General features: G+C 38.7%; 1 protein-coding gene across 1 annotated transcript in view; it reads right to left on the reverse strand.

Annotated features, from left to right (window-relative positions):
• WDPCP (WD repeat containing planar cell polarity effector) overlaps positions 1-26,885 on the reverse strand; it is a 282,688-nt gene that overhangs the window by 85,743 nt on the left and 170,060 nt on the right. Inside the window, exon 11 of the mRNA XM_055541743.1 lies at positions 20,663-21,272. Within this exon, the coding sequence (XP_055397718.1) occupies positions 20,663-21,272 (610 nt within the window). The remainder of the gene's footprint in view (positions 1-20,662; positions 21,273-26,885) is intronic.

Below are 26,885 nucleotides of genomic sequence, written 5' to 3' on the forward strand. Positions count from 1 at the left end.
GCATATTGAGTGCAGCACTTTCACAGCATCACCTTTTAGCATTTGAAATAGCTCAGCTGGAATTCCATCCCCTCCACTAGCTTTGTTAGTAGTGATGTTTCCTAAGGCCCACTTGACTTCACATTCTAGGATGTCTGGCTCTAGGTGAGTGATTACACCATCATGGTTATCTGGGTCATGAAGATCCTTTTTGCATAGTTCTTCTGCATATTCTGGCCACCTCTTCTTAATATCTTCTGTTTCTGTTAGGTCCCTACCATTTCTGTCCTTTATTGAGCCCATCTTTGCATGAAACGGTCCCTCGGTATATCTAATCTTCTTGAAACGATCTCTAGTCTTTCCCATTCTATTGTTTTCCTCTATTTCTTTGCACTGATCACTGAGGAAGGCTTTCTAATTTCTCCTTGCTATTCTTTGGAACTCTGCACTCAAATGGGTATATCCTTTTCTCATTTCCTTTAGCTTCTCTTCTTTTCATAGCTATTAGTAAGGCCCCCTCAGACAACCATTTTGCCTTATTGCATTTCTTTTTCTTGTGATGGTCTTGATCACTGCCTCCTGTACAATGTCACAAACCTCCGTCCATATTTCTTCAGGCACTCTATCAGACCTAATCCCTCGAATCTGTTTGTCACTTCCACTGTATAATCATAAGGGATTTGATTTGGGTCATGCCTGAATGGTCCAGTGATTTTCCCTACTTTCTTCAATTTCAGTCTGAATTTGGCAAGAAGGATTTCATGATCTGAGCCACAGTCAGCTCCCAGTCTTATTTTTGCTGACGGTATAGAGCTTCCCCATCTTTGGCTGCAAAGAATATAATCAATCTGATTAAAGTACTGACCATCTGGTGATGTCCACGTGTAGTCTTCTCTTATATTGTAAGAGGGTGTTTGCTATGACCAGTGCCTTCCCTTGGCAAAACTCTATTAGCCTTTGCCCTACTTCATTTTGTACTCTGAGGCCAAATTTGCCTGTTACTCCAGGTATCTCTTGACTTCCTACTTTTGCATTCTAGTCCCCTATAATGAAAAGGACATATTTTTTGAGTGTTAGTTCTAGAAGGTCTTGTAGGTCTTCATAGATCCATTCGACTTCAGCTTCTTCAGCATTACTGGTTGGGGCATAAACTTGGATTACTGTGATACTGATTCTGTCATTTTTGAGATTATTGTAAAGAAATGATTATTAGTAAAGAAATAATTAGAATTAATCTTGTTATTGATCCTCTTGCATAATAAAGAAAATTCACTTCTAAGCTAACAGAAATAAGAACATCAAATAAAGCAGGGAGGCGGGGTGGGGGTAGGCATTCTGTTTGAATTTTATCTTATCTTTTAAATATGGAAGACCTCTTTTGGAACAAATTCTGTGTAATTAAATGACAATAAGCACTAGCACCTTTTAAGTTTTTTTTTTTTTAAGCTTTAAAAAAATATTTGTTTGTAAAATCTTTTTCCTTCTGCAAACGTTTACTGATTTGAGTGAATCTACAAAAACTTCTCAGTACAAATAATCATAAAGTTAAATGAGAAAATGTATGTGAAGTTATTTGGAATCTGTAAAGTATATAATATACTACTATAACTCTTCATTACTGTCGTCATCATCATCACTTACCTGAAATAGTTATAGGTTTCAGAATTTTAAAAAATGTATTAGCTCATGAGAAAGATCCTGAAAGTATTGATTTTAACTTCAAGTCATATAAAAATGAGACCTTGTACTATACCAGCAGGACTCAACTTGATAAGGAATCTGGGGAATTACCCTGACTATTCTGGAGGGAGGAAATGGCAACCCACTCCAGCATTCTTGCCTGGAGGATCTCATGGACATAGTAGCCTGGAGGGCTACAATCCACAGGGTCACAAAGAGTAAGGCACAACTGAAGTGACTTACACCAGCACCCCCACTGTACTAAGCAATAAAACTTTACTATTCTTCTTGTGTTGGTAGAATCAACAAATGCTACTGTCCAAAAGCCTTCATGCTGCTGCTGCTGCTAAGTCACGTCAGTCGTGTCTGACTCTGTGCAACCTCATAGACAGCAGCCCACCAGGCTCCCATCCCTGGGATTCTCCAGGCAAGAATACTGGAGTGGGTTGCCATTTTCTTCTGCAGTGCATAAAAGTGAAAAGTGAAAGTGAAGTCACTCAGTGGTGTCCGACTCTTCGTGACCCCATGGACTGTAGCCCACCAGGCTCCTCTGTCCATGGGATTTCCTAGGCAAGAGTACTGGAGTGGGGTGCCATTGCCTTCTCCGAAAATCCTCATGATCCTACAGTAAAGTGCTGGAAGTCTTCATAAATCAGGGTGGTTCCTTTGCAGTAGATATTAATGTTTAAGAATTTTGAAGACAACCAAAAATATGCTGAAATCTATTGAGTTTGTCTATATCCTAATACTTCTAACATGAGCAATAACTGACGTATTGAGAGGAAAAGCTAACAAAAGTCATAATCAAATTGTTTAAAAGGTGATAAAGAGAAAAACTTAAAAAGCAGCCAATGAACACAAAAGCTGGTTCTTTGGAACAATGTATAAAATTGAACAACTTCTGCCTAAATTGAGGAAAAGAGAAGATACACTTCTCAGTAATAAGAATAATCACTACAGGTCCCACAGACATTAAAAAATAGTAAGTGAATAATATGTCTAACTTTATAGATATAAATATAATTTAAATGAAATGTATTCCTTGAAAGACACAAATTATCAAATCTCATTTAAGAAGAAATAAGAATAGATAACCTGAATGATCCTATATTATTTAAATTTGGATGTGAAGTTTAAAAACCTTTAAACATACACACACAAAAAACCAGATGACTTCACTGGTGAACTGTCTCAAACAGTAAGAGAAGAAATAATATCACCTTTACATAACTCAAAATATAAGAGGAGGGAATGATTCCTATTGCATTTAATGATATCAGCATTACATTGAGACCAAAACTGACAAACATCACAGGAGAAGAAAAAGAAAACTAAAGGTCAGTACCTCCCATAAACAAATACAAAAATCCTTAACAGAATATTAACAAATTAAGCAACATATTAAAAATATATCATGAACAAGAGATTTATCCCACAAATACAAGGTCACTGAAACATCTGAAAACTAATCAGTTCACTGTATGACCAGAAAAATCACACAATCATTTTAATACAGAAAAAGCACTTGAAAAAAACTGAACATCCACTTAAAAAAACATAACCCAGTAGACTAGGAATAGAAGGGGACTTCCTCAACCTCCTACCACCGTGTGTGTGTATTAACTGCTCAGTTGTGCCTAACTCTTTGCAACCCTATTGACTGTAGCAGCCAGCTTCTCGTCCGTGGGATTTCCCAGGCAAGAATACTAAAGTGGGCTTCCAGTTGAAGATGATGGAGAAGAAGGACATGAGTTCATCTCCTTCTGCAAGAGCACCAAAATTACAACTATCTTCTGAACAACCATTGACAGGAGAATGCTGGAAAAAGATACCAAAAAAGATACCCAATGCCCAATGACAAAAAGCTGGAGGAAGATGGTAGGAGGGGCACAATCATGATAAAATCAAATCCCATACCCACCAGGTGAGTGACCCACAAACCGCAGAACAATAATACCAAAGAAGTTTTCCCACTGTTGTGAAGGTTCTGAACCCAACATCAGACATCCCAGCCTGGGGATCTGACAAAGGGACTGGAAATCCCCAGGGAATCTGACCTTGAAGGCCAGTGGAATTTGATTACTGGACTTCCACAGGACTGGGGGAAACAGAGACTCCAGTCTTGGAGGGCACAAATGAAATCTTGCATGCACCAAGACCCAGAGGAAAGGAGCAGTGACCCCACAGGAGACTGAATCAAAATTTCCTTGTTAGTGTTGGAGGTTCTCCTGTGGAGGCCTGGGTTGGCAGGGGCTCACCACAGGGATGGGGGCACTGGCAGCAGCAAGTTGAGAAGGTCCCCCATGGTATAAGCCCTCTTGGAGGTTAACCCTACCATACAGCCTGTAGACCCTAGGACTGGGTCCTCTCTGGCCAAACGACTATCAGAGAGGGAGCACAACCCCACCCATCAGCAGATAATTGGATTAGCTTTATTGAGCAAGGCCCTGTCCACCAGAGCAAGACCTCATTTTTCCCACCACCAGTCCCTCCTATCAGTAAGCTGACACAAGCCTCTTAGCCTCCTCCATCAGAGGGCAGACAGAAGAAGCAAGAAGAACCACAGTACCATGGTGGCTAGAAGAAAAAACATATTACAGAAAGTTAATCAGGGTGAAAAAGCAGAAAGCTATGCTCCAAATAAAGAGACAAGGTAAAATATCAGAAAAAAACTAAATGAAGTGGAGATAGGCAACCTTCCAGAAACAAAATTCAAAATAATGTTAGTGAAGATGATCCAGAATATTGAGAAAACAAGAGAAGATCCCAAAAACGTTTACCAAAACCTAGAAAAATTAAAGAACAAACAGATGAATAACACACAAGAAGAAATCAACAACAGAATAACTGAGGCAGAAGAAGGGATAAATGACCTGAAGAACAGAGTGGTGGAAATCACTGCCATAGAACAGAATATAGAAAAAAGAATAAAAAGAAATGAAGACAGTCTAAAAGACCTCAGGGACACCATTAAATACACCAACATTCACATTATAGGGGTCCCAGAAGGAGGAGAGAGAGAGAGAAGGAACCTGAGAAAATATTTGAAGAGATAATAGTTGAAAACTTCCCTAACATGGGAAAGGAAATAGTCAACCAAGTCCAGGAAGCACAGAGAATCCCAGGCAGGAAAAACCCAAGGAGGAACACATCAAGACACACAGTAATTAAAACTGACAAAGATTAAAGACAAAGATAAAATATTAAAAGCAATAAGGGAAGAATGACAAATAACATACAACGTAACTCCCATCAGGCTAACAGCTGATTTCTCAACAGAAATTCTACAAGCCAGAAGGGAATGCATGATATATATAAAATGATAAAAGGGAAGAAGCTATAACCAAGAATACTCTACTCAGTAAGACTCTCATTCAGATTTCTCATGGAGAAATCAAAAGCTTTACAGACAAGCAAAAGTTAAGAGAATTCAGCACCACCAAACCAGCTTTACAACAAATGCTAAAGGAACTTCTCTAGGCAGGAAACACAAGACAAGGGAAAGACCTACAGAAAATAAATCCAAAACAATTAAGAAAATGATAATAGAATCATACATACTGATAATTACCTTAAATGTACATGGATTAAATGCACCAACCAAAAAACATAGGCTACCTGGGTGTATGGAAGCATGTGCATGTAAGCACTTCCACTCATCACATCACTCTGCTTGACCCCCCCCAAACTGTATGTAATGATTTTATATTGTTTACGTTAATCATGTTCCCATTAGGGCTTGCAGCTATAACTATCTTTTATTTTTTGTCTGGCTATTGACTGTGAAAACTGATAAACATGTTTTACTATTGTGATTACATAACTATTACTCACTTAATACCACAGTATCATGATTGGTCCACAGAAAAATGAAAGAACTCTATTATCACCAAAACTACAGTTTAATAGAAAAACCTGTAGTCACTTTTTAAAATCCAGATGCATATCAGAATTACCTTGGAGTTTTTTGAAAAATACAAATACCTAGGTATTGCTTTTTTTTCTCCAGAGCTCCAGATATTTTTCTAATGATCAGCCATATTCAAAAATAACTGAAGTATATGAAGATCTTTTACTTTTATCTAGTTTGTTTCACTTTTTCTATTTCATATTCAGTGCTCTGATTTAATTTACTTTAGGTTTTTCAATTACTCCATCTCTTTTTAAAAATATGTATAATATATATATTTTAGAAAACTTACAAATTTTTGCCTAACTAAAAAATTTATGACATTTTGATTACACTTGTTTGACTTAGTATGAATAGAATGCTAGATTTCTAAGTAAAAAAAAAAATAGATATGCAACAAGCAACTAAGGTGTACTGTATGCCACAGGGAACTACAGCCAGTATATTATAATAACCTATAATGGAAAATAGTTTCAAAAATAATATATGTGTATGTGTTTAACTGAATCACCTTACTTTGCACCTGAAACACGGCAGGTCAACTATACTTCAATAAAATATATATATTTAAAAAAAAAGAATACTGGAATGAGAAAGAATCCCTTCTCCGGGGGATCTTCCCAACCCATGGATCCAACCTAGGTCTCCTACATTGCAGGCAGATTCTTTACCATTTAAGCCACCAGGGAAGCCCAATAACATCATACATACACTATATTAAATGCTGACCACCTAAGACTGGAAACAAAGCAAAGATATCCTCTGTTTTCATTTCTACTTAATATTGTACCATCCTAGATAGTAAAACAGAGAAGAAACAAAAGGCCTGCAGGTAGGATAAGAATATATGAAACTTGTTTTTAATTGTAGTTGTCATAATCATCTATGTAGAAAATCCTAAGTAATCTATAATAAAAAGTCACTCCAACTAATGAGTTTAACAGAATTTCAGGATATATGTTCAATATTTTCAGATTTTATTTTTATAAAATCCCAATGAACAATTAAAACTTGTAATTGAAAATACTATTTACAATAGCATTCAAAAACATTAACAAACTATTTACAAGATCTTGTACATTTTAAAATATAAAACACTGCTGGGAGAAATTAAAGGCCTGGATAAATGGAGATATATATTGTGTTCATAAATTGGGAGATTCAATATTGTTAGGTCTTCCCTGTAGCTCAAACAGTAAAGAATCTGCCTGCAATGTAGGAGACCTGGGTTCAATCCCTGGGTCAGGAAGATCCTCTGGAGAAGGGAATGGCAATCCACTCCAGTATTCTTGCCTGGAGAATCCCGTGGACAGAGGAGCCTGGTGGGCTACAGTCCATGAGAGGGCAAACAGTCAGACATGACTGAGCAACACTACAATATTTAAATTGTCATTCTATCCAAAACTGATCTATAGATTCAACATAATCTCAATCAAAATTCCATTAGGTGTTTTTATAGAAACTGACAAGTTAGTTTGCAAACATATAGAAATTCAAAACATGTAGAGTAACCAAAACAATTTTGAAAAGAACAAAGTTGGAGGACTAATGGTACCTGGCTTCAAAACTTACTTAAACCACCATAATGAAGACAGTGTGGTACTCAAGTATGGACATATAGATCAATGGACAAGAACAGAGTCTTTTTATAGATACACACACACATATGGTCAAAGGAGTTCAATGGTGAAAGTACAGTCTTTCCAACAGCTGCTTCTGGAACAAGTGAATATTCATATTAAAAATTAATTTCAACTCATACCTCACACCATATACAAAGAATTAACTTGAGTTAGTCAATAAACCTAATTGTAGGAGCTAAAATAATAAAATTTCTAGAATAAAAAAGGGTCAAAGACTATTTTGATAAGACAAACAATACAAGTCATAAATTAAAACAAATCTAATAGTTGGCTTTCATCAAAACTAAAAACTTCCTCACCTAAAATCTAGTAAAAAAAAAAAATGAAAAGGTAAATTATAGGATGAAAGAAAATATTCACAATACTAGTATCCAAGAAAGAACTTGTGTTCAGAATATATAAAAACTTATGATTCAATAAAAAAAATCCAGTTCAACTGGGGCAAAAGATTTGAAAATATATATATGGCAATAAGCACATAAAAGATGAACAACTCCAAGGTTCATCAGGGAAATGCCAACTAACACCAACTACACCTACTAAAATGGCTAAAATTAAAAATAGCAATAATGCCAAGTTTAGTGAAGATGTGGACTAACTGGAACTCCAAACTATTTTCCTCTTAAATTAAACTTAGCGTAGTGCTCAGTTCCAAGGTTCTTCCCAAAAGAAATCAGAATAGACCTCCATACAAAGACTAGTACATGAAAGAACAGATCATTTTCAATGAAACTGGCTAAAATTGGAAACAACTAAACTGCCTGTCAACATGTGAAGATAGATTGTGATATCTCTATATAATGGAATACTACTCAATAATGTAAACGAAAATTTACAGATATACATACCAATATGGAAAATTCACTAAGATTAATACTGAGTAAAAGTAGCCAGATACAAACAAGTACCAATTTATTAGTCTACTTCTATGAAATTCTAGAAAAAGCTGATCTAACTTGTAATAACAGACAACAGATCAATGTGCTTTAGCTTTGAGGGAGGCAGGGACTGACTGCAAAGGGGTTTGAGAGAATTTTGAGGGTGATGGAAATGTTTTACATCTTGATTATGGTGGTAATCACATTGTTGTTCAGTCTGTAAGTGGTATTCAGCTCTTTGCGACCCCATGGACTGAAGCATTTCAGGCTTCCCTGTACTTCACTATCTCCTGGAGTTTGCTGAAACTCATGTTCATTGAGTCAGTGATGCCATCTAACCATCTCATCCTCTGTTGCCCTCTTCTCCTGCTCTCAGTCTTTTCCAGTGAGTCATATCTTTGCATCAGGTGGCCAAAGTATTGAGGCTTCAGCTTCAGCATCAGTCCTTCTACTGAATATTCAGGGTTGACTGGTTTTATCTCCTTATTGTCCAAGAGTCTATTGTCCAAGAGTCTTATTGTCTAGAGTCTTCTGCAGCACCACAGTTTGAAAGCATCAGTTCTTCAGTGTTCAGCCTTCTTTATGGTCCAACTCGCACATCTGTACATGACTACTGGAAAAACCAGAGCTTTGGATATATGGACCTATATGACTATATGGACCTATATAACTATAGGTCCATAAAGACTATATGACTATGAGTTTTAAGACAGCTTTTTAACTCTCCTCTTTCAACATCATCAAGAGGCTCTTTAGTTCCTCTTCAGTTTGTGCCACTAGAGTGGTGTGTGCCTGCTAAGTCACTTCAGACCTGTCCAATTTTGTGTGACCCAATGGCCTGCAGCCTGCCTCTGTCCATGGGATTCTCCAGGCAAGAATATTTGAGTGGGTTTCCATACTTGCCCCCAGGGGATCATCCCAATCCAGGGACTGAACTCACATGTCTTATGCCTCCTTCATTGGTAGGCAGGTTCTTTATAACCAGCTCCATCTGGGAAGCTCCATTAGAGTGGTATCATCTGCATATATGACATTGCTTATATTTCTCCCAGCAATCTTGATTCCAGCTTCTGATTCATCCAGCCTGACATTTTGCATGATGTACTCTGCATAGAAGTTAAATAAGAAGGGTGACAATATTCAGCCTTGAGATACTCCTTTCCCAATTTTTAAACAGTCCATTGTTCCATATCTGTTTCTAACTGCTGCTTCTTGACCTGCAAACAGGTTTCTCAGGAGGCAGGTAAGGTGGTCTGGGATTCTCATCTCTTTAAAAATTTTCTACAGTTTGTTGTGATCAACACTGAAAGACTTTAGTGTAGTCAATGAAGCAGAAGTAGATATTTTTCTGGAATTCTGTTGCTTTTTCTATGACATAGTGGACATTAGCAATTTGATCTCTGGTTCCTTTGCCTTTCCTAAAACCAGCTATACATCTGAAAGTTTTCAGTTCACGAACTGCCGAAGCCTAGCTTGAAGGATTCTGAGCATAATCTTGGCAGCATGTGAAATTAGTGAACTGTGCGGTAGTTTGAGCATTCTTTGGCATTGCCTTTCTTTGGGATTGGAATGAAAACTGGCCTTTTCCAGTCCTGTGGCCACAGCTAACTTTTCTAAATTTGCTAGCATATTGACTGCAGCAATTTAACAGCATCATCTTTTAGGATTTGAAGTAACTCAGCTCGAATTCCATCACCTCCACTAGCTTTCTTTGTAGTAATGCTTCCTAAGGCCCACTTAACTTCACATTCCAGGATGTCTGGCTCTAGGTGAGTGACCACAACACTGTGGTTATCTGGGTCATTAAGATCTTTTGTATAGTTCTTCTGTATATTCTTGGCACCTCTTCTTAATATCTTCTGCTTCTCTTAGGTCCTTGCCGTTTTCTTTCACTCTGCCCATGTTTGCATGGAATGTTCCCTCAGTATCTCCAATTTTCTTGAAGAGATCTCTAGTCTTTGCTATTCTATTGTTTTCCTCTATTTCTTTGTTTTATTCTCTTAAGAAGCCTTTCTTATCTCTCATTGCTATTCTTTGGAACTTGCATTCAGATGGGTATATCTTTCCCTTTTCTCCTTTGCCTTTCACTTCTCCTGTTTTATCAGCTATTTGTAAGTCCTCCTCAGACAATCACTTTGCCTTCTTGCATTTCTTTTTCATTAGGATGGTTTTGGTCACTGCCACCATACAATGTTACAAACCTCCGTCCGTAGTTCCTGAAGCACTCTGTCAGATCTAATCTCTTGAATGTATTCACCACCTCTGCTGTATAACCATAAGGCATTTGTCTTAGGTCATACGAATAGTCTTGTGGTTTTCCCTACTTTCCTCAATTTAAGCCTGAATTTTGCAGTAAGGAATTGATGATCTGAGCCACAGTCAGCTTGAGGTGGTGTTTTGCCTACTCTATAGAGCTTCTCCATCTTCGACTGCAAAGAATATATCAGTGTGATTTCTGTTTTGACCATCTGATGATGTTCATGTGTAAAGTTGTTTCTTGGGTTGCTGGAAGAGGGTGTTTGCTATGACCACTTCATTCTCTTGGCGAACTCTGTTAGTCTTTGTGCTGCTTCATTTTGTACTCCAACGCCAAACTTGCTTGTTCCTTCAGGTCTCTCTTGAGATCCTACTTTTGCACTCCAATCCCCCACGCTGAAAAGGACATCTTTTTTTTTTGGTATTCATTCTAGAAGCTCTTGTAGGTCTTCATAGAAATCGTTCAGCGTCAGCTTCTTCAGCATTACTGGTTGGGGCACAGACTTGGATTGCTGTGATACTGTATGGTTTGCCTTGGAAACGAACCAAGATCATTCTGTTATTTTTGAGGCTGCACCCAAGTATTGCATTTCAGACTCTTTTGTTGACTGTGAGGGTTAATTCATTTCTTCTAAGGGATTCTTGCCTATAACAGTAGACATAATGGTTATCTGAATTATATTCACCCATTCCTGTTCCATTTCAGTTTCCCAAGATGTTGATGTTCACTCTTGCCATCTCCTGCTTGACCATGTCCAATTTACCTTGATTCACAGACTACTGGTTTTTCCAGTAGTCATGTATGGATGTGAGAGTTGGACTATAAAGAAAGCTGCATGCCAAAGAATTGATGCTTTTGAACCGTGGTGTTGGAGAAGACTCTTGAGAGTCCCTTGGACTGCAAGATCAAACCAGTCCATGCTAAAGGAAATCAGTCCTGAATATTCACTGGAAGAACTGATGCTGAAGCTGAAACTCCAATACTTTGGCCACCTGATGTGAAGAACTGACTTCTTAGAAAAGACCCTGATGCTGGGAAAGATTGAAGGCGGGAGGAGAAGGGGACAACTGAGGATGAGATGGTTGGATGGCATCACCAACTCGATGGACATGGGTTTGAGTAAGCTCCGGGAGTTGGTGATGGACAGGGAAGACGGGAGTGCTGCAGTCCATGGGGTCTTAAAGAGTCAGATACGACTGAGTGACTGAAGTGAATTGAATAATCATTAGTAACTGAAGAATAAATGCCAATTTAAAATAAATTGGTATGTAGTATTCTATGTCATGAATATTTGTACTTTTTTACCCTAGTACATGGGGCTGAAGACCAGACTTCTCAGGTGGCAGGTCAGGTGGTTTGGTACTCCCATCTCTTAAGAATTTTCCACAGTTTGTTGTGATCCATATAGTCAAAGGCTTTGGCGTGGTCAATAAAGCAGAAGTAGATGTTTTTCTGGAACTCTCTTGCTTTTTCAATGATCCAACGGATGTTGGCAATTTGATCTCTGGTTCCTCTGCCTTTTCTAAATCCAGGTTGAACATCTGGAAGTTCTCAGTTTACGTACTGTTGAAGCCTAGCTTGGAGAATTTTGAGTATTACTTTGCTAGTGTGTGAGATGAGTGCAATTGTGTGGTAGTTTGAATATTCTTTGGCATTGCCAGAATCTCTTCTCAATGGAAGAGACTGGACTGTGGGGAAAACTTGGTCTTGCACTGGTGGGCAGGGAAATGCTCAGTAAATTTTTAATCCAATTTTCTACTGATGGGTGGGGCTGTGTCCTCACTGCAATCCCCCCCCCCCACCCCCAACCCCATTAGTTGTTTGGCCTGAGGCGACCCTATCCTGAAACTACAGACTCTATGTTAGGGCTAAATGTGACCTCCAAACAGACTTTTGCCAACACGCCCCTCCCAGGACCGCACAGCAGGCCACCGCTGACACACACCTCTGCAAGAGACCCTGCATCACTCACAGGCAGGTCTGGCTCAGCCTCTTGTGGGGTCATTTCTCCTTTCTCCTTGGGCACACAAATGCTTTGTGTCCTCCAATAGTCTCTGGTAATCATGAGGATATACATATTTCCCAAAACTCATTGATCTATACATTTTAAATAGGTATAATTTATTTGTAAATTACACTTGAAAAACTTGATTTAAAAATCTGTCATCACTTTTGTATGAAGAAAGCAGAATGCTGTCTGGAACAGCAATCCATCTCAAATGACACGAGATCCAGTTTTAAGATGACTAGGCATCTAATAAAGTACCTGACATTTTCTTCCAGCAATAAGTTGCCACCAATTACCACTTTGGTAAAGTAAACTTTAAATAACTTATTAAAAATAACTCTTTTAAAGAACACATACTTCTTGTAAAAGTTCTGAGAGAAAAATCATACTACTTGCTGTTTAGATGAAGTGACAGATACATACATAATATTGCCCGTGATTTTCAAAATCCTATGAGAGGGAAGAAGTTAGCTTTAATTATTTGTTTAATATCACCACTTGGACATTTAACCTTTTCCTAACTTTGCAGGTGTTATAAGCACATTGTAGGAGCACTCTAAGTAGATGGAATAATCAACACACTGTGGAAAGAGGAGTGTGAGAGTACATGCTGTGATTGGGAAGCTCCTAAGGCAGCAGAGCTGAGAGATGAAGCCTGGGAGACAGACAGGGCTTATTAACTACTGAAGGATTTCAAGCTGCAGAAAAGAGAAAACTGAAAGTGTCAGTCACTCAGTCATGTCCAACTCTTTGTGACCCCATGGACTGTAGCCTACCAAGTTTCTGTGCCCAATTCTTCTTGGAATTGGAATTCTCCAAGAAGAATACTGGAGTTATGGATAGCCAGTCCCTTCTTCAGGGCATCTTCCTGACCCAGGGATCAAACCAGGGTCTCCTGCGTTGCAGGCAGAATCTTTACCACCAGGGAAGCCAAATCTATGAACAGATGTGCACTTTGGTGGCAGTTAAGGGGATTAATTGAGCGGTAGGTGGGGAAGATTGGAAAGCAGAGCATTACAGACAGAGGGCCACTGCTTGATCATGGTACAATAGGGAAGGTCTAGATTTAAGGTAATCACAGCAAGGCTGAATAGAATGAGATGTTTTAGGCAGTGATGTCTTTTTCATCATAGGGGACTGGAAGGCAAAAGCAGGAAGTCAAGAGACACCTGGAGTAACAGGCAAGTTTGACCTTGGAGTACCAAATGAAGCAGGGCAAAGACTTCGTTTTGCCAAGGTTTGCCTAAAGAACACACTGGTCATAGCAAATACCCTCTTCTAATAACACTACACATGGACATCACCAGATGATCAATATCAAACTCAGACTGATTACATTATTTGTAGCCAAAGATGGAGAAGCTCTATACAGTCAGCAAAAACAAGACTGGGAGCTGACTGTGGCTCAGATCATGAACTCCTTATTGCCAAATTCAGACTTAAATTGAATAAAGCAGGGAAAACCTCTAGGCCATTCAGGTGTGACCTAAACCAAATCCCTTATGGTTATACAGAGAAAGTGGCAAATAGATTCAAGGGATTTGAGCTGGTAGACAGAGTGCCTGAAGAACTAAGGCAGAGGGGTTCATAACACTGCACAGGAGGTGGTGATCAAAACCATAAGCAAGAAAAAGAAATGCAAAAAAAGCAACATGGTTGTCTGAGGAAGCCTTACAAGCAGTGGGGAAAGGAGTGAAAGGCAAAAGGGAAAAGGAAAGATATACCCATCTGAATGCAGAGTTCCAAAGAATAGCAAGGAGAGATAAGAAAGCCTACAGAAGTGAACAGTGCAAAGAAATATAGGGGAAAAAATGGAATGGGAAAGTCTAGAGACCTCTTTGAGAAAATTAGAGATACCAAGGGAACATTCCATGCAAAGATGGGCACAATAAAGGACAGAAATGGTACGGACCTAGCAGAAGCAGAAGATATTAAGAAGAGGTGGCAAGAATATACAGAAAACTGTACAAATAAGGTCTTAATGACCCAGGTAACCACGATGGTATGATCACTCACCTAGAGCCAGACATCCTGGAATGTGAAGTCAAGTAGGCCTTAGGAAGCATTACTACAAAGAAAGCTAGTGGAGGTGATGGAATTCCAGTTGAGCTATTTCAAATTGTAAAAGATGATGCTGTTAAAATGCTGTATTCAATATGTTAGCAAATTTGGAAAAGTCAGCAGTGGCCACAGAACTGGAAAAGGTCATTTTTCATTCTAATCCCAAAGAACGGCAATGTAAAATAATGTTCAAACTACCGCACAACTGCATGCATTTCACATGCAATTAATGAAGGTAATGCTCAAAATCCTTCAAGGTAGATTTCAACAGTATGTGAACTGAGAACTTTCAGATGTACAAGCTGGATTTGGCACCAGAGATCAAATTGTCAACATCTACTGGATCATAAAAAAAAAGCAAGAAAATTTAAGATAAACATCTACTTTTGCTTTATTGACTATACTAAAGTCTTTGACTGTGTGGATCACAACAAACTGTGGAAGATCCTTAAAGAAATGGGAATACTAGGCCACCTTACCTGACTCCTGAGAAATCTGTATGCAGGTCAAGAAGCAACACTTAGAACCAGACATGGAACAACAAACTGGCTCAAAAATTGGGAAAGGAGTACGTCAAGGCTGTATACTGTCACCTTGCTTATTTAACTTATATGCAGAGTACATCATGAGAAATGCTGGGCTGGATTAAGCTCAAGTGGGAATCAAGATTGCCAGGAGAAATATCAATAACCTCAGATAATCAGATGATTTACCACCCTTATGGCAGAAAGCTAAGATGAACTAAGGAGCCTCTTGATGAAAGTGAAAGAGGAGAGTGAAAAAGCTGGCTTAAAACTCAACATTCAAAAAACTAAGACATGGCATCTAATTCCATCACTTCATGGCAAATAGATGGGGAAACCACTGAAAGAGTGACTCCATTTTGGGCTCCAAAATCACTGTGGACAGTGGCTACAGCTATGAAATTAAAAGACACCTGCTCTTTGGAAGAAAATCTATGACAAAGCTAGATGTTGTATTAAAAAGCAGAGACATCACTTTGTGGTCAAAGGTCCATACAGTCAAAGCTGTGGTTTTTCCAGTAGTCACTTATGGATGTGAGAGCTGGACCATAAAGAAGGTTGAGCACCAAAGAACTGATGCTTTTGAACTGTGGTGCTGGAAAAGACTCTTGAGAGTCCCTTGGACAACCAGGAGATCAAATAAGTCAATCCTAAATGAAATCAACGAAGAATATTCACTAGAAGGACTGATGCTGAAGCTCCAATACTCTGGCCACCTGATGTGAAGATCCAACTCATTGGAAAAGACCCTGATGCTGGGAAAGATTGAGGGCAGGAGGATAAGGGGGCAACAGAGGATGAGATGGTTAGATGACATCATCGACTCAATGGACATGAGTTTGAGCAAACTCCAGGGATAGTAAAGGACAGGGAAGCCTGGCATGCTGCAGTTCATGGCGTCAAAAGAGCCAGACACAACTGAGTGAATGAACAAAACCTCAGAAAGCAGAACTGATGGCATTTCATTGCTGACTGGATATGGCGTTAGGAATGAGGGAGGATTCTAGGATGATTTCTAACTTGTAATTCTGTCCATCTAAATAACTATAATATCCCTTAAACTGGAATATATAGGAGGAGAAGCAGGGAGAAAGATGGCAACTTCAAGTCTGCACATAATAAATCTGAGGCAATTGTGCAGACTCAGCGGGGAGGTTTCCTATAGGCCAGGTTAACATGTGGGGGTGGAGAGCAGTGGCCTGGGCTGAAGTCAGAGACAGGATACCAAAATAAAAAATAAACTCTTTGTCTGATGCATGAGACAAGGGTGCTCAGGGCTGGTGCACTGGGATGACCCTGAGGGATGGGGAACACATGTACACCCATGGCTGATTCATGTCAATGTATGGCAAAAACCACTGCAATATTGTAATTAGCCTCCAATTAAAATAAAAAAATAAAAAATAATTAAAAAAAAATAAAGAAACTCTCATTTTGCATAAAATGGGAGGGGAGCTAAAGGTGGAACCTTGGAGAGCCTGAATATTTTCATGAAGAGACAGAAAAAGAGCATAAAAAAGTGCCAAAAAGTTGCATCAAGAGTCACAGAAGGCAAGAACAATGAGAATTTGATGGTAATGTGGTCAGGAGCCATCAAATGTTGAAAAGTCATCAAGTAACTGAAGAGAAATATGTGTATCAAGTAGGAAGTCACTGGTGACCTTTGCAAGAGCAGCTCCAGAACACTGAAGAGAAGAGCCAGAAGGTGGTGCTATGAGGGGGAATGGGGCGAAGAAGCAGAGAAATTCAGTGTTCACCATTCTATTAAGAGCTTGACTGTGAAAGGATGGTGAACATTTGATTAATAGCAGAGGGGAAACAATTTTAAGGAATAGATGTATGTATGTTGCTTTGTTTCATGGTGTGGCTTGGGCCCGAGCCTGCTGATGTAGCAAGATTCATGGGGAGAGTGGGGAAGGTGACAGAGTAAAAGTATCAAGGGGAATGCTGTGGGATCCAGCGTGGAACTAGTCTTAGGTAAGAGGAAGGCTCCTATCCCACTGAATTGAAACCGAAAAGATTTGTGTACATGGAGGTAAGTGGTTGGGTGGGTGGTGAGGAGCAGATAAAGTTAATGAAATACCTATTAAAAGGGGAGATTCTCTGTTGAAAGGGCAAGAAGCTGATCACATGAGTTTAAAGAGAGCAGTGAAAGTTGGAAAAGGTGATGATGAGAATGGAAAAGCTTTTATATCTAAGAAATACAACTAGGAACTCCTCTTTTTAAAATTAATCCCAGTTTACATATATGGAAATATGAATAATGATTGTTAGGTAAAGAAATTCTGATTACACACTGCCTCTACCTCGAAGGATGACACGTCTTGCTCCCTCCTGAGGAAGACATGTTAGTTTTTCACTTTCTTATAGTAACAGTGGTGATGGCCTTTTAACCTCCAGTGGCATTCGTGTGATAATTACAAGCATTTAGAATGGAAGCTCTAGTCTTCAACATTACACTAACTGACCTATTCTAAGAGTCAGACTCCAAAAATCCTGGCATACTGGCAGCAGCCACTGACACGTTTACATATGACAGCATTCTATTTTAAACTATGATCTATCTCAGCTTCTTAAATTGTACGCTACACCTTTCATGTCAAAATTTCCAAAGGCTTGCATAACAAGCATATGAAAACCATCTCATAAATGCTCCCTAGTGGGGAAACTGCACATGAAACTACCTGTTTATATATGCAGTAACTTGAATTATACATGAAAATTCCACATGGATGCCCAGAATCAGCACTGTGTTAATTCAAGAAGTATATTAAAATTTCTGGATGTATTTAGTAGCAGATCCTAAGAAAAATCTGTTCTTTAAACAGGGTTTTCTTAAAAAAAAAAAAAAGGAAAAAGATCTGTTAGCTGGAATATACTGTTTCAAGGAATCTACTCTTCCTAGGAAAAATAATATATAATAAACACTAATCTTATAATACATTTTCAAAAATCTTGGGAAACTCCATGTTTTGTTCTTTTAAAGACCCTGGAAGACTGTAAAATTTCCCTATTCTATAAATCTTATAAGTCATAATGAAAATAAAATTTAAATGATAAATGTCAGTTGCAGAAGTTATCACCTTTTCATTTGAATGCTTGACTTCTATTGGATAATTCCCTTCCAAGAGACCTACTTGGGAAAAAGAGGTGACAGCCAACTCATTGCCTAATTGATTTAGGAACAGTGCCCAGGGAGATAGTCCAATTAAGTTTACAAGCTGGCAATTAGCAGGAAGCCCTCTAAATCCCTACACTGAGAGCCTGTTTACTTTAGTAAGAAGGCAAATGTGCTAGAGATAGGAAGAGAAAGCTGTGCTTTTTGCAAAGCTGTTGTGAGTAGGCCCACAAGGGAGGGCTAAAGAAAAGCTAGGTATATGTTAGTAGACTGCCTTCTTGTTTGACAGGTAACTGGGATATACAGAGAGGGAGAGAGTTTCAACAGATATGCAAAACATCTAACATCCACTTTAATAAGTGTTGTGCATGGAGACATACCACTATTAAATGTGTAGTTGGGTAAAGTAGAACTGGATTATCTCATAATAAATGAGATTCCAAACATATTTTTCTTGGGTAATACTAATGTTATGAATGGACTTAGGTTCTTTTTTTTTTCATGTGAAAAGAACATAGCTCTCACTTATATCCCTGATAGCTTTCAAGTTAAGTCATTTTCATTACACTTATTTCATTCATTCTATTTCAGAGGCAAGTAGATCCATTTGGCAAAACTAATACAATTATGTAAAGTTTAAAAATAAAATAAAAAAATAAAATAAAATAAAATGTAACTACGTACCAAAAAAAAAATAAATAAAATAAACTGCATGGATCCCCTTACATAAGGATATTTTCCAATAAATACATTGAAAAAATATTTTGGAGATTTGTCACAGTTTGAAAAAAAAAAACTTACAAAGAACTCAGTAGTCTAGAAATATCAAAAAATAAGGAGCTATTTATGTCACGGAAGCATAAAATATACGTAGATACTAGTCTGTTTTGTCATTTACTACTATTATATATGTGAAAATCTACCATATAAAGCTAACATCTATCAAAACTTACACACATAAACACTTACAGACCATACATGACAGCATTCACAGTTGAGATAAATGTAAATATATAAATATGAAGCATTAAATCATAACTGCATAAAATTAATCATAGTATCTACTTTACTACTGTAATAATTTTGTAACCACTTCCTGTTGCTGTTATGGTGAGCTCAAATGTTGCAAGTATTCTATTAAAATACCTTGTGGCGCTAAAAGAAAAAAAAAAAAAAAACAAGTAAACTGACAGTTATTTAACAAACACTACAAAGTTTTTAAAAACTTAACTTTGTGCCACAGAGCTAAATCCTGTAAGCAGTTTTGAAATGTATCTACTTTTCTATGTTTTCAGGTTGCAATCAGTTCAGTTCAGTTCAGTCACTCAGTCGTATCCGACTCTTTGCAACCCCATGAATCACAGCACGCCAGGCCTCCCTGTCCATCACCAACTCCCAGAGTTCACTCAGACTCACGTCCATTGAGTCGGTGATGCCATCCAGTCATCTCATCCTCTGTCGTCCCCTTCTCCTCCTGCCCCCAATCCCTCCCAGCATCAGAGTCTTTTCCAATGAGTCAACTCTTCACATGAGGTGGCCAAAGTACTGGAGTTTCAGCTTCAGCATTAGTCCTTCCAATGAACACCCAGGACTGATCTCCTTTAGGATGGACAATAATGTGCACTAATTGAAATATGTTTTTTTAAACCTAAGCAAGTTCCTCTCAAGAATGTTAAATTATCAAAACTGCCTAAAAAATGTCATATATTTTAGGACATAGCTGGTAATGCAAACCTATAGAAGGCAAATAAAATTCTGCTTTAAAGCTTCCTGGTTGAAATAGTATACATTAATACATAATTTTCCTAATATTGAAATAATTTTTTGAATATTTTTATCTAGAAGAAAAACATAAAGTTACACAAATATCTTTAGCAAATTCTAACCAAGCATTTTCCTTCCTCTTCTTTTAAAACACTTGTTTTACACATTTTCAATCTGGGAAGGAATGAACACTTATCTAAAATAACTTAATAGAAAAAGTATTATATCCCTACACACAGAATTTTACAAGGAACATAGTAAGGAGAATGGCATTGAAACATGTAAAATATCATGTATGAAACGAGTTGCCAGTCCAGGTTCGATGCATGATACTGGATGCTTGGGGCTAGTGCACTGGGACAACCCAGAGGGATGGTATGGAGAGAGAGGAGGGAGGAGGGTTCAGGATGGGGAACACATGTATACCTGTGGCGGATTCATTTTGATATTTGGCAAAACTAATACAATTTTGTAAAGTTTAAAAATAAAATAAAATTAAAAAAAAATAAAATAAAATAAAAAAATTCTCATATGTACTATTTCTTAAGGAATTTTTTTAGTAGACAGTTTATTTTGGAAAGCATCATATATGGACAGCTCAGGCTTTTTATTCATGTGATGGAAAATTAATGCAATTTCAAATTTTTTCAATATATAATGGACCTTGACATTTTAGAAAATCATCCACAAAACTTTAAGAAAACTACATGAAATGTTTGAAATGTAAGCATATTGATGGGATGAGAAACCAAAAAATCTACATTCCAGGAATAGTTTTACTGTCTTAATTGTACTGTCATCATAAAAAAATTTATTTACTCACCAACTTCCTTGACTTACCAAGTTTAAACAGCAGTACACCCAATGGTCCTCTGTCAAACCTGAGGAAGAGGAGATTACAGATGTCCCCACTTTCAGGCTTCTTAGAAACAACCTGAGGCGCTATCCACTGCATTTGAACAAGACTGCTGGAAACATCAAAGAATTGTTTGAATTGTAGAGTCTCCCTAGGTGAGTTGTCTTCAGCCAAAAGCTGGATGTTAATAGGAGAAAGAGCCATATCAAATATTTGCAGCTCCCCTTGGTTACTGCCGACTAGCAGAATGGCCCCACTGGGGTGGCAGCTTATTAAGGAAGGCAGAAGTTCAGCCTGAGCTAAGAGAGTCACTCTACGGTGAGTTTCATAAAGAATTACTGAAGAATCTTCACAGCCCAGGATCAGTTTGTCTTCAGCAGCATTCCTGCAACAACTAATGGCCTTTGACTTAAGTGGTATTCTGGTGACTGATACACACTGGATTTTGTTCCGAACACATTCATAGACGCAGCTGTCAGCCATGGGCTCTTTGTCTACACTGATGGAGCACTCCACTGTCAACACTTGATTAGGATGTTTGGTGTCAAAGCGAACATCCAGTGGATCCCATTCTGTGCGTACAGAACTCAGAACCTGTAAGAAACATAACAAGTATGTTCAGATAGACTGGTTTTTCTTCAGCTGTCACACATAGCACTGCACATTAATCTAGAATCCTACTGAATACAGTCAACTACCACCTTAAATATCAGCAACATATTAGCAGGTATGTATATGTCTCATATAGAACATATATAAATGTGTATGTGCATGCGCTCAGTCATGTCTGACTATAGCCTGCCAGGCCCCTCTGTCCATGGGGTTTCCCAGGCAAGAGTATCGGAATGGGTTGCCATTTCTTTCTCCAGAGGATCTTCTTGACCCAGGGATGGATCTCCTGTCTCCTGAGTCTCCTGCATAGGCAGGTGGACTGTTTACCACTGAGCCACCTGGGAAGCCCATATATAAATATATATAGCACATACTCAGCACAGCTGCAGAAGGTAAATTATAAAAATTTAACTTAAGCATTTTGTTTTAGAAAGTCTGTAAGTAACATAAAGACAAATATTTCCTACAATATACAGAAACTAACAGAGTGGGCTTTTAGTAAAATAATATGGCTAGCAGATTACCTAAAGACATCAGAAGCATGATTTTTAAAGGATGAATAAAGGATTTTAACAATTCAGTTCATCTCCTTCCAACCCACTACCCCTGCTGATTCTAAAATTACTGGTAAATTATTTACCAGAAATATATTCCTAATTAGTAGTGTAAGAAATCAAAAACCAAAATGGTCCATTTTCAAGAACATCTAGCTTTGAGTGACAGCTTGCTGATGTAATAGCCAATAGCTGATAGCCATAACGGATACAAAACTAGAAAGTCTGGGCAAACAAAGGGAGGGTGAGATGCCTAGGATTTTCGTGCAGGTTCATCCTACTGGTGAATTCAAAACCTACAAACTGGAATAGGTACACAGAAGAGGAGGAAATAAGACGTGGAGGGGTGGTGGGAGGAGATCATAAAGAGGGAGGGAACAAACCTAGGTGACATCCAGGAAGACTGTTTACCCCTTGGTACTCAGCCGAAGAGGAACGGGGGGAGGGACTTGCGTTCTAGGGATAAGATGCTGCCTGTAATGACTCTGGGTGTGCCTGCCCATCAGACACCAGATCTTGCAAGACCATCATTAAAGCCTCACTTCCATTCTCTGGGTTTGGGCTGGTGAGCGTGTTTCTCACAAGCAGGGCAGGGTAAGCAAAGAAAAATGCTTTAGAACTCTGTTAACATTCCTGTAGAAACATTTGTTGGTGGTGGTGTTTAGTTGCTAAGTCATGTCAGACTCTTTGGCAACCCCATGGGCTGTAGCCCACCAGGCTCCTCTGTCCATGGGATTTCCTAGGAGTGGGCTGTCATTTCCTTCTCCAGGGGATCTTCCTGACACAGGGATTGAACTTGTGTCTCCTGCACTGGCAGGCGGATTCTTCTACCACTGATTTTATTGTCAGAAAATATATGAAGGGTTGTTAAGTAGGTCAGTGATCAACAGAAAAAAATAAGAAGGTAATGTACTACCAGTTTTAAAATTAAAAAAAGACCTGGTGAGTAATATGACTTATAATACTAGTGAGGCAAAATTTGAAAAGCATTTCTAGTGTGGAAAGGAAAGGCAACAAGAAGAATAAAGGAATAAAGCAGGCCATTCACCTTATTCATATGTAAATGTGGGAGGCCAAAAATCTGGAGAATGGTAACTGAGATCATTTCTAACACTGCTGAAAACCTCAAAATTAGATTTAGAAACATTACAAGCACATGTCTACAAGAGACAGAATTTCACAGAACTCTGCATGTGTGTTTGTGCACGCGCAGAAGTTCAAAATCTGACGAAATCCAACTGGTAAGCCAGCATCTGAGTTAATAGTATTATAGCAAGGGCATGTTCCGGGATTTGCCAGTGTACTGCAGTAACGTGCATTACTGGGGCAAACAAGGGAAACTAGACAAACTAGGGGGAAAGTACAGAAGGGAATATGCTTTTAGCCATTTGGGCAATTATTTTAGCAGTTTCTTGACAGTCAAATTATTTCATTTTTTTTTTTTAAGAGCACACAGCTTTGTTTCATAGTGCTGACTTGGGGAGGGAATGGGGGTTAATGTGAATTTTTAAAAAATCCATCCTAAACATTATTAACAAACTAATCTTCCTAAACTAAATGTTCTTGCTGTCATTCCCTTGTTCGAACCTTTTAACTGTTACCCAATTTTGCTTCCCTGGTGGCTCAGATGGTAAAGAATCTGCGTGCAATGTGGGAGACTCGGGTTTGATCCCTGCATTGGGAAGATCTCCTGGAGAAGAGAATGGCAACCCACCCCAGTACTCTTGCCTGGAGAATCCCATGGACGGAGGAGCCTGGCAGGCTACAGTCCATGGGGTCGCAAAGAGTGGAACATGACTGAGCAACTAACACACATACAACTAATGAATTAAAGTTTTATTCCCCTGCCTGGTATGTAAAACCATATAAGATCCATATCCAACTCTTTCCCTCCCTCACACTCACTTTCCTGCTCTCACTTTTCTTTTTTGTCTAATAAATGCTTGAGTATGAGCTACATGCCAGGCACAGGTCCTGGCACTGGTGGGGATACAGCAGTGAGGTCCTCATCCTCAGAGAACATACGCTCTAATGGCTGAAGATAAGGTTAACAAATCACAAACAAACATACGGAGTATGTTAGTGATTCTATATGTGTACCTCCTAAGTACTCGGAAGAATGGGAAGGGGAGGCAACAGAAGTCAGGACAGGCCTCTCTCATAAAGTTGACCTGAAAGAAGTGAAGAAGTGAAGCCATGCAGTCACCTGGAGAAGAGGGCTCCAGGCAGAGGAAGCAAACATGCCAAGGCAGCACTCTCGGCTTGAAGAAGAAACGATGGCAGAGCAACATGGCCACAGAAAATGGAGCAAGGAAGAACAGTGGGAATTGGAGGCGGCAGAAGATTGTGAAGTAGCTTGTAGGCCCTTACAGGGACTTTGGCTTTCCCTCTAAACAAGATGAGAAGCCATAAGCAAAGGAGGAACGTGATCTGCCTTGCAAACCCCAGCATTATCTCCCGCAGTGTCCTCTCAGTACTGTATTCTGAGGTCAAACTAAAGCTGCATTTTCCCAGCTCTGAAATTTGTTAAACAGGGAGGCCATTCAGCTGATGAATCCCTAATGCCATCCTGGCCCATGAAAGCAAACCAAAACCTAAACCTATAAATGCCTCAATGTTACAAAATCAAAATACCAAGGATAACCAATTACAATAGCCAATTAAGCTTTAAACTATAGCCAATCAAATAATTTCCTTTCTCTGCTTCTGTACTTTCTTTCTCAATCTTTCCCCTGTCTCATATTAGTAGAGTCTTCCTAACCACTTTCAGTTTGGCACTTGCTCAAACTCTGAAAAATTTCAGTATGCCTCAGCTTATCTTTCAATAACTTCTCTCATATCCTTTACCTGAAATCCACACTCTTCACCCACAAAGGCTCAGTCTGTCTTATACCTCCCAAGGTGTAAGTCCATTATAACTCCCCTCTTCTCCTCCACTCCTAATCCCAGATACTTCTAAAAAGCTAGCCAAGGTCAGACAGAATATCAAATTCTGATTTTAAAAAAAGCAATACTTTATATTTATCTCTTGAAGTATAGTTGATTAACAATATTATATACTGATGCAATATTTTTATAGATTGTACCCCATTGAAAGTTATTGTAAGATAACAGCCGTATTTCCCTGTCTCTTAATGTGCTACCTCTATGTTGCCCCCACTCCATCTCTCTCTCTCTCCATTAGTAACCACTAGTTTGTTCCCTATATCTGTGTCTGCTTCTGTTTTGTAATATTAATTTGTTTTACTAGATTTCACATATAAGTGTTAATATAGAGTATTTGTCTTTTTCTGACTTATTCCACTCTCTCAATCTTGAAGCAATCACTTGTTCCATACAGGGTTTTAACTGTTGCTTCTTGACCCGCATACAGGTTTAAGATTGAGAAAGGAGTGTGACAGCGCTGTCTCCCGTCACCCTGTCTGTTTAACCTATATGCTGAGTACATCATGAGAAACGCTGGGCTGGATGAGTTATAAGCTGGGATCAAGATAGGCAGAAGAAATATCAACAACCTCAGATATGTGAATGATACCACTCTAATGGGAGAAAATGAAGAGGAACTAAAGAGCCTCTTGATGAGGGTGAAGGAGAGTGAAAAAGCCGACTTAAGACTAAAGATTAAAAAACTAACATCATGGCATCTAGCCCCATTACTGCATGGCAGATAGAAGGGGAAAAGGTACAAGTACTGACATATTTTGTCTTCTTGGCTCCAAAATCACTATGGACAGTAACTGCAGCCATGAAATCACAGACGACTGCCTCTTGGCAGGAAAGCCATAACAAACCTAGACAGAGACATCACTCTGCCAACAAAGGTCCATATAGTCAAGGCCATGGTCTTCCCCATTTCATTATAGGGGACTGGAATGCAAAAGTAGGAAGTCAAGAAATACCTGGAATAACAGGTAAATTTGGCCTTGGAATATAGAATGAAGCAGTATAAGGCTAACAGAGTTTTGCCAAGAGAACACATTGGTCATAACAAACACCCTCTTCCAACAACACAAGAGAATACTCTACAGATGGACATTACCAGATGGCCAACACTGAAATCAGATTGATTATATTCTTTGCAGCGAAAGATGGAGAAACTCGATACAGTCAGCAAAAACAAGACTGGGAGCTGACTGTGGCTCAGATCATGAACTCCTTATTGCCAAATTCAGACTGAAATTGAAGAAAGTAGGGAAAACCACTAGACCATTCAGGTATGACTTTAATGAAATACCTTATTATAGAGTGGAAATGAGAAATAGATTTAAGGGACTAGATCTGATAGACTGCCTGATGAACTATGGATGGAACTTATTTAGGAGACAGGGATCAAGACCATCCCCAAAAAAAGAAATGCAAAAAAAGCAAAATGGCTGTCTGAGAAATCCTTACAAAGAGCTGTGAAAAGAAGAGAAGCCAAAAGCAAAGGAGAAAAGGAAAGATATACTCATTTGAATGCAGAGTTCCAAAGAATAGCAAGGAGAGATAAGAAAGCCTTCCTCAGTGATCAGTGCAAAGAAATAGAGGAAAACAATAGAATGGGAAAGACTAGATCTCTTCAAGAAAATTAGAGATATCAAGGGAACATATCATGTAAAGATGGGCTCAATAAAGAACAGAAATGGTATAGAGTGAATAGAAGCCGAAGATATTAAGATATTAAGAAGAGGTGGCAAGAATACACAGAAGAAATGTACAAAAAAGATGTTCACGAACCAAATAATCACGATGGTGTGATCACTCACCAAGAGCCAGACATCCTGGAATATGAAATCAAGTGGGCCTTTGGAAGCATCACTACATACAAAGCTAGTGGAGGTGATGGAATTCCAGTTGAGCTATTTCAAATCGTGAAAGACGATGCTGTGAAAGTGCTGCACTCAATATGCCAGCAAATTTGGAAAACTCAGCAGTGGCCACAGGACTGGAAAAGGTCAGTGTTCATTCCAATCCCAAAGAAAGGCAATGCCAAAGAATGCTCAAACTACCACACAATTGAACTCATCTCACATGCTAGTAAAGTAATGCTCAAAATTCTCCA

Source organism: Bubalus kerabau, chromosome 11 (genome assembly GCF_029407905.1).
Source record: "Bubalus kerabau isolate K-KA32 ecotype Philippines breed swamp buffalo chromosome 11, PCC_UOA_SB_1v2, whole genome shotgun sequence".
In the NCBI taxonomy this organism is placed as follows: domain Eukaryota; kingdom Metazoa; phylum Chordata; class Mammalia; order Artiodactyla; family Bovidae; genus Bubalus; species Bubalus kerabau.